Here is a 9,524-nt window from a genome sequence, read left to right as displayed (position 1 = left end):
CAGCAAAATCAGATCATTACAGTTTTCTGTGACATTCATATATAATATAAGTCCTGATATGATATGCTATTTAATATATAACCATTTTTTAATTGAAGTCTCAGTTTAAATGACTGTGGCAATATATTTTTATTTTCAGTATGGGTTTTTTGACTTCTTACTGTATTGCAAAGTCATTTAACATAAATATGCATTTCATAAAGGACTGATTAAGAGCTCAAATAAAACTTACAAAAAATATTTGTTATAATTGGGTTATCCATTGTTCCATTTTTTTAAGGGTTTATGTATTTTTGAAAGATATTCTATTGTGGTTAGTCACACAAAGTATTTTAAATATAAGACAAAACAACTAAACTTTTCAATTGAACGTGACGTGACCACAGTGTGCTTTTGTGCCTCCCTGTGGAAGCATAGGGTGCAAGTGGCACTTGACAGAACATCACAGAGAGGGTCCAGAACCTGTGTAATAATTCTGTACACTAAGGATTGACCTTGGTGACCTCCTTACAAAGCTCTTCATTTAATGGAAATTATAGAATGGTTTGAGCTGGAAGGGACCTTAGAGATCATCCAGTTCCAACCCCCTGCCATTGCAGGGACACCTTCCACTATCCCAGGTCACTCAAAGCCCCATCCAACCTGGCCTTGAACACTTCCAGGGGTGGGACATCCACAACTTATGTGGGAAACCTGTGCCAGAGTCTCACCACCTTCCCAGGAAAGATTAGATTTTCATAAAATCTAATATAAATCTCTCTTCTGTTCATTATTTTTTTAAGACAGAGAACCTTTATCTCTGATGTTAAATTGCAGATTTACATGACAATTTTAATTAGGTGTAGTTTTATTTTGAGAATTCAGGCCTTCTTTTACCTTTCAGTTATTTAGCTGTAAAAAAAATTTACCTGGGAAATACAAAATTTAGGCGAAATAAAAATTATGCCAAAAATTATTTGATTTTAATGTCCACATTTTCCAAATTCACCATTGCAAATTCATCTCTTTCTTGTTGAAAAACATGTAATTTAAAGGTTCTTGCTGCTGAAAACCAAACAATTTTGTCACCTTGAACTCTATGAATATAACTGAGGAGATGACAGGAGATAAGATAAAAGTCAATAAAAAGAGAATAATTTATTAAAAAGATCTAATGTTACAAGAACAGTACACAGAAACTATTATATTACTGTGTCTTCCACATTGTATATACCATTATATATAGCATATATACAGATTGTATACAATATATCTAACATTTTGATATGGGCCATGACAGCAACTTTCTTTTGGTTTGTGAAATAAGGTTTCTTTCTAATTATTTTATTTTCTGAACAGATTCTGTGACATTATACAAAAATACAGTCTCCTCAGTGACGCTAGACTGCACTATTACAATTTTTTACATGAAAAAGGAAAAAGCTTTCCCTTGCAACTAAAAATGTCATGATAAGGAAACATCTTCTACAAAGTAACAAATAGGTAATACATAGGTACTTAAACATTTAAAACATGTTTATTAATATATTTAAGATGCAAAATACATATTCTGTTCATGTTGAATATAAAACATACCTCCTTTTGTCCCTGCAATACAATTACATTACCTGATGGTATGTTCAGTATTTCTATTTGTATCTTCATACTAGAGAGGGAGATGTGTCTAGATGGATCTGTCTCCTCATCAGACTTTTTTTTCTTCCTATAAAGCATATCCATTTATTGTTATCAGAATGTTTAACCAAATGCCACCAGAAGTGAATGTAGCCTATTTGAATACTCTGAAATGAATTGCATTGGCCAGCAACTGTGTAAAAAAATAGAGGAAATTATACATAACTAATTTATAAAATAGCCATTTGACTTTTTGGTTCATCACTTTATTCTTATTTATTTTAACATTTTGGCAGATGATGGATTGCTGATGCAGGTTCTCTGCACAGTAGCAATGCTGCTGTTTTACAAGAGACAGCAGGTAGTTATTCTCTGAGTTTGCTCTATCAGCAAGGTACCTTACACCTTCCTTTGATGTCAAAGGCTTTTCCAGAAGCAGAGATATAGAAGATCTCTTTCTATATATCTACAGTTAATTCTTAGCTAGCTATCCTGCATTTGTTTTCTGAGCAACATGGTGACTTAAGTAATTTTAAAAACCATTTTTTAAGAAAATTATTTAAAATATTAGTGGGTAGCAAAGATTTTAGTTGCATGTCCTCTGTAAAATTTTAGTGGTAAAATATTCAAAAGCAAAAATATTTAGTCATCAGTTTTTCACCTTCTTGTCTTTGTTGTGCTTTTTTGGTTACTGTTTTGAAGCAGCTAAGAAAGAGCACAGTTTCAGTGTATTGTTTAAATGCCAAAAAATATTTTGCTAGTGAATTGGCAAAATAAAAGCATTTTGAATTGGGAACCCATCAGCTAAAATAGGTTTTCATCAAAACTTTTGCAGGGATAGACAACTAGAAGAACTACGCTATTAGGACTTTCATGTTAACCATTTTTGACTTGATTCTTCCTAGGCAGTGCAATGTTTTTCCTAGGCAAGGTCCCCAGAGTTGTTAGCAAAATGCTGCCCTTCCTAACACTGTGCCCACCATGATTGTACAAACATGCATATCTTCCCTGGGAGTAATTTTTCCTCAGGTTCCAGTACATGGGAAGCCTTCCATATAGAAAAATTGTCCAAAATGTCTATTTAGTAAAAAATTGTCTGGTACAGCAAAAAATGGGGATTAGAACTGATAGCACACAGTATCTACAAGAATAATCTCCAGTGAGCTATAGAAATAGAGCCAATTAGATAAATAGTTGGGATGATTCTCTGTAGCACTTTTCCAAGTATTTTTTTCTCAGAAACAAAATTCTCCAAAATATATCCGACTGTAGTGTGTAGATATGTGGATAATGACATTCTGAAAGGCATAGAATGATACCAAAAATTGGGCTCAGAGGAAAAAAAAAGTTACAACTGAGAAGTGATTGGGAAAAATAGATTTATCTCCTTTCATTGCTTTATTTGTCCTCTTAGTAGCTTAATGTATATAATGTTTAAATGACCAGTGGAATTTTCATTGTCATATGCAGAAGGAATTGTTTTCTTATTTTCTACTGAAAATTCAATTTGACATGAAAGCTTGTGGTATTTGATAAAAACTGACTGGTTTCATCTTAAGCTTGTATTTAATAATTTTCCATTTCCCTGGTAATAAAATAAATGGATTTTCTGCTCCATTTTGCTGAGTTCTGGGGTAAATTGTCTAGTATTTCATTGACTATCATTTTTGCTAAATGTATACATATTATATATTTTCAGAACGAGTTACTCTTTACTTTTGCCTAGGTCTTTGTATATAAACTCTGGTTTTCTTCCTTGTGAGTAGGAGCAACCAGCTGTATCAAACTTTTTTCTATACTTAAAAAAGGATTTCTTTTCTCCAAACCATACAGGTGTACTGCACTAGACACCACCCTTTAAACACCTGATGATACATGACTGGCTTCACCAAATTTGAACATATTAAAAAAGGAAAATACATTTGACAGAAATTATCTTTGCTTACAAAAGTTTATTACATACAATCTGCATATTTTTGGGCCAAGAAGGGTCTCCTTCCCAGAGGACTTTTACAAATAAAGAAGAGATAAAAACCTGATGAATTATTGACCGTGTCTCCAACACTCCTGTAAGTGCACCACAGGCATTTCGATGGGTCTTTAAGCATTAGCTTGAGTTTTCAGTTTCTCCACGGACATAAAACTCCATCCCTTGGTGTCATCAAGTTAAAGCAAACAAATAACAACTTCAACAAAGTCTGCAGCCTTCACCATGAGGTCGAAGGTACTATCAGTGCCAAAAGCAGTGTTACAGAGGATGAGGAAGTGGACAACACATGTAAGGTGGACTGAGCACTTGTTACTTTCCCTCCTGAAATGAAAAGCAAAGTAATTAAGGAACAAATTATGCAAATGGTTCTCAGCACATTTAGATATTAGCTTTTACCCAAATTTATATTCTTTTACCCTCAGTGAAAGACTAACTTTTAGGCAATGGATTACTGTGTGAGGACTGCAGTTACAAAATGGGCTCCCTACAAAGATGGGTTATGATGATACCTACAGCAGCTTGCATTTCTGGATCCTCATATTCGGTCTGCAAATTAATAGGAAATTCCAAAAGAATATATGGTTTTGTATCTTAATCTTCAAAACAGCATTAGGTTGCAGAAGCTTCCCTGAGTCACAAATTTATATCTCAGAACAAGGAATGAAAGCTAGCTCTGGATCCCTAGCCTTGTCCAGAGGAAAAAGTGGTCTTTGGCCCATTAGTGCAGTGTTGATTTTTGATTACAGCACTGTATTAAAAGGCCATGCTAAGGGGAACTGTGTTCTGGGGTAGTAGTGGTAGCAAGATGGGAAGGGAACCAGACTGGGTTTCTTTGGACAGCAATTGTCCAAAATGAGACAAATGTGATATGCATAGTCTAAGTAGATGGAGGACTTTGTGGCCTAGAATTATGATATATGAAATAAATATTCCATGGGTAGGGATTAGTGTCTTCTGCATTCTGATGATAGAGCTGCAGTTTGTGACCAGACTAGAGCTGAAATTGTAGTTCTAGATTGAAGTTTCAGGGTCACACCTTTTGGTTAGTGCACCTTAATGATCAAAGAGCAATATTTAATAAAATTTTAAAGTGTTATCAGAAGGTTATAATTAAAATGCCTTGTTATGTTTAGGCAAAGATGATGTTATTTCTTTGTTGTTCTTGCCACTAATCTTTCCATCCCTTACTTACCTTTGTAATATTGATATTTTAAATTCTTTCAACATATCACAGTAACTGAGGAGAGAGCAGCTAGACATCATAATTTAAATAATGATAACATTTTAATACTGCTATAAGTTAATAATGAAATAAAGTAATTGTGCAATGGAGTCACTGGACTCAAGAGAAATTCAGCTTATTCTCAAGCAGGCACGTACACTGAGGTCAGCTACCTAAATCCGTGCCACTCAAGCTGTGTTACATAGTGCACCTCTGCCTGGTGGTACAGAATGATGTGTGTCTCCCCTAAGTCCCACATCCCATTTTCCAACTCTGTTTGGGATTCCTTAGGACATTACAGCTGTCCTTAGGTGCTCATGTCTTAATACTAAAATTCAGATGATAGCTGAATTGTTGTCAAGGCTCCACTGCTAGTCTCTATGGATTGCACCCCAGCTGACTATATTGCTATTTCAGACACTAGTGCACATATAAACATCTGCAGCTCAAGTAGGTTTTTAGATGTTATCCTCAAAAAGAAGTTTCCTATAAATCATCTTTGTCCATCAGCCTCACATGGTTGCCTCAGATGATCTTAAACATCCCATGTGTCACTAAATACCTTTGTTTCTAAAGAACTAAATATTCAGATCAATGCTTTTATTTAATAGCTAAATAATTGTGAGAACATTGTTTTTCTGATAGAGAATAAGAGTTAATGAGCACTGCTATAATCACCATGCTTTCGAATATAAGTGTAATCTTACCTGAAAAAGACGGAACTCTGATCTGGGGACTTGCAGTCCCATCCCCTCCTTCACTGACTGCACAGACCTCAATGATGTAGACCCCAACATCAGGAAGAAGAACCACTGCAGAGGTTTTCTGTGTTTCTATAACTTGGCTATTGCTCTGACCCTCTTGCCGAAATAACACCTGTGGTGGATAAAGTAGATAGTGGTCACAGTGGTCATTCAAGCTCTGTGCCAGACATTTTGTGTAGATAGCACAATCACTGCAATTTTAAAAATTTCATGCTTTCATTAGGGATTTCTTGACATTGTATTTGAACAAACTTTGCTTTTACCCTTGTCTTCCTGCAATGACTTCAAAACAGTAATAGCAAAATATTATACTTTCATGAATGTGAAAGTACATAGATTATGACCTAAAGCAAAGACAGAGGATTTGCCCTCTTCAGCATTAGGTGTTGCACAATTTTATCTCCAAAATTTCAAAATCTATTTTGAGTTCCATTTAGTTCAAATTCTTATCCCAAGTTCATGTTGATATTCACATTTCTGGATCAAGAACCCAACTTCAAATGTAAGGAAAATAGCCTGAATAATGTATTAACTGTGTTTACCTTAGCTGGCTAAATCCACTGACAACAGTTCAGATCTGTCCCTGCATTTCCTGTGAAACTCAGCACAGATTTATGGTGTGTGGGAGGGGAGGAAAGCAAGTCAGCACGTAGCTGTCTTTTTGGTATTTCTGCATAAAAGTTTCTACTCCCACAGAAAATTGAAAAGGTCAGAGAGTTGTGAAAAACCAAAGAAGTCAACTCTACTATTTCAGAATATCAACAATTTTGTAAAGGTTAGAACAGTTTTTGGTTTATTTGAACCATTTTATACTTTTTCAGTGATATTTCCTGATGTATCAGAGGAGATATGAGATTGTAGTCTATAGAAATTATTTTATTTGGGCTCCAAAAAAACCCAGATTCCACACTTCTCTAAAAACACTTGAAATCATTCTACTTTTATTTAAGGTATTGCAGCGAATTCTGATTTTATGACTTGGTGTTTAAGTGTTAATGTGGATTTTAATCTTTAAAACTTTGAAACTTTAAATTCCAGAAGTTACCATCAGTATTGTTGACCATCGCTAACGTGACCACAAAACAAACTGAATTGCTTGTGTTTCTGCTTAAAAAAAAATAATTTTAATGTAAATTAAAGATATGTCATTATTCTGCATTTCTCTAAATCCTACTGCAAACACAATTGAATTGAAGAGTTATTAAGAATTTAATTGTAGTCTGATATTATTAATAGCCACTGCTGACTCAGAGAGGATGAACTGACCCCCTGAGATAGAGGGGAGTCAGATAGAGTTTGGTATTTGAAAATCACAACACAAAAATATGTTTGGACATTTATCACATTTTAATTTTATTTATTGCTTCTCACAGTGAGAGCTGTTTGGAGACAGTTTGTAGAGAAAGCTTCACTTGCATAGAAGAACAAGAAGGGAAAAAAGCCAACAAAGAAGAGGAGCAATTTCTTGGAAGACAGAAAGGTGAGCAAGGAAGGGGAAGCACTAACCTTGTATCCCATTACATCAGATTCATTAGCTAGAGGTCTGACTGGCTCCCACCCAAGAGACACATGTGATCCATCCTGTATCCACATAATATTGCCTGGTGCTTGGCTGGGAGCTGAGAAGAAAAAAACATGTACACATACATATTATTATAGGTAGCTTCTTTAAAAACAAAAGTAAAATATTTTAGTCTTTCTTTATATTTAAAACTGGTAGTGTTACCAGGCTTCCGACTCTAGATAGAACATTTAAGATTTTTTTCATCAGGAGTGTAACTTAGTAGATTATAGTGTATTTATTCCACCCACACCATTAATTCCACAAAGCTTACGAACTTGAGATCTTTTCTCTCCCTTTGTACAAAATGCCTTGTTTTCTAGGAAATTGACCTTTGTTATGAATGCAAAGTCATATGAATACATCTAAACATCAAAGCAAAGCCATGAATCAAGGTTATAAATGATTCCTGATTATTATACACTCTTAATAATTAAAACACCGAAGGGACAGAGGCTGCTCCCAGATTTCTTCCTTTTAGAAAAGGTGTTGAGATTACTTACGGGATTTCTTGGTTGCTGCATGTACAGCAGTGCTAGGTGGTCCATACCCTGCAGCATTGTATGCCCTCACTGTTAGGTGATATAATGTGTTTCCTTCTAATCCTGTCAGGAGGATGGATGACTCATTTCCCTCTGTTTTGACCTTTTCTGCTGCTTCTTCCTGCTGCATGTCCTTCCAGTAACCAACCTGCCAATGAGCAACCAAATGAAGGATTAATATAGGCACCTGGCAAGCTCATGCTGCCAGATGCTTGTGCTTGTTATCCTGTGGAAGGTATTTTTGCCATTTATGCCTTTTTCTGATCATTAAGCCCCTTTAAGCATATGGAATTTGCAGCTTGACCTCAAGCCATTCAGTGCTCTCTTCTCCAAAATGGCAAGACATGGAATATTGTGGTGTGACCTGGAGCTGTGTACTGTCACAAGAAGAGGTTACTGTAAGACAGAAGAGGAGAGGGTGAATTTTGTCAGGGAGAGCTCATCATTGAAGGACAACATTCAAGGAGAACTCAGCCTCTGGTAGGTCACCAGAATATCTACATTCACCCTGGAAAACTGACTGCATCAGTTAAGTTTTGTGAGCAATATTCTCTTGGCCTTGTTCAACTCAGATCCAGGAGATTTCTTATCAGTCCAATGAATAGGCAATGAGAGAACAATGATGGAAATATTTTAATAATCTGAAAAAACTTAACAGAAGAAAAAAAAATAAATGGATTCAGTTCTTGGATATAAAAGGTTTATGGTAAATGAAGTTTTGATAGTATGTTTATGCCCTTCGTTTTCAGACATAAAATAAACCCCTAAATTGATCTTTGGTGGTTCTTTACTCTTATTCTCTAGTATCTTTAAATTTATCATAACCTCAAAGAGGTTATAAAACTGAACTGAATCTGGACAATCTTTTTCCTCAGGGACCAAGCACTTGCAGGGTGTAAGTGGAGAAAATGTATCTAGGTGAGCTACACAAGTAAGGCAATTCTCATGGGGCCCTATTTTGCTTAACAGATGTCACTAACATGCCATTCAAAGACTTATACTCAGCTTACTTTTATTCATGCTGAGACCTACTTGCTTTTCTTCCACATTTTGACCTTTTGTGTGAAGCTGGTTATTTCTTAATAAGTTATTTACATTGTATTGGGATAACTTTTCCTCTGAGAAAAAAGGTCACGAACAAGAGAGAACTCTTGAGAATGTCTCCCAGGAAATGGTGAACGAAAAAAACCCCAAGGGGTTTGCAGGAAAATAACACCAGTGAGCACAATGCTGACTTTTTATACTTGTATTAGGACTGCCATAAAAAAAGATCTGGTTGCAAAAATATACATTTGAGGTCCTATATTTACCTGAGAAAAGTGCTGTTAAATTTGATTGAGGGTATATTTGTGTCAGCTCACAGTCCGCTCTTTCAACGGTAAAATTCAAGTATTTGTCTTTTGTGTGTATGCCTGCATTATCTCATGTTAAAATGCTATTGCTTTAATTCTTAGATTAGTTACAGCTCAGTTCACAAATCTAGCTGCAGTCACTACTTGTTCTGAAAAAAGTGTGATTCACTGAGGTGTTTTGCTGGATGAATACTTGGCCAATGCTACAGATATCAGAAATTACAGCCATTCATAGTCCGTTTTCTTTTCTTGAAAAGAAAAAGTAATTAATAACCATTTATTCACATCCTACTATTGAATCTGCAATGCTTATTATCTCTTGGTCAGTCAGATTCCTTTCATTTTACTCGTGATGCATCTTAACAAATATGATGTACAAATGGTGAGAACTGCACAATATTAAGCACTGTATGAACAGGCAGTGAGGGGGAACGTGTCCTGGAACCCTGTAGTCTGCTGAGGATCCAAGAAGAAAAGGG

The 9,524-nt window shown here is 35.4% G+C and overlaps 1 protein-coding gene across 8 annotated transcripts in view; it reads right to left on the bottom strand.

Annotated features, from left to right (window-relative positions):
• Window positions 1-1,117: 1,117 nt before the first annotated feature.
• The window catches only part of CNTN5 (contactin 5), a 591,904-nt gene continuing 583,497 nt past the window's right edge, over window positions 1,118-9,524 (bottom strand). For all 8 annotated transcript variants that reach the window (XM_021529320.3, XM_077781341.1, XM_021529327.3 and 5 more), the window contains 4 exons: window positions 7,655-7,841; window positions 7,097-7,209; window positions 5,534-5,702; window positions 1,118-3,925 (listed from right to left, as the gene is read on the bottom strand). In XM_021529320.3, coding sequence (XP_021384995.2) covers window positions 3,822-3,925; window positions 5,534-5,702; window positions 7,097-7,209; window positions 7,655-7,841 — 573 coding nt within the window. In that variant the 3' untranslated portion in view covers window positions 1,118-3,821. The remainder of the gene's footprint in view (window positions 3,926-5,533; window positions 5,703-7,096; window positions 7,210-7,654; window positions 7,842-9,524) is intronic.

Source organism: Lonchura striata, chromosome 2 (assembly GCF_046129695.1).
Source record: "Lonchura striata isolate bLonStr1 chromosome 2, bLonStr1.mat, whole genome shotgun sequence".
Classification (NCBI taxonomy): Eukaryota; Metazoa; Chordata; class Aves; order Passeriformes; family Estrildidae; genus Lonchura; species Lonchura striata.
This window is presented reverse-complemented; position numbering and strand designations above follow the sequence as displayed.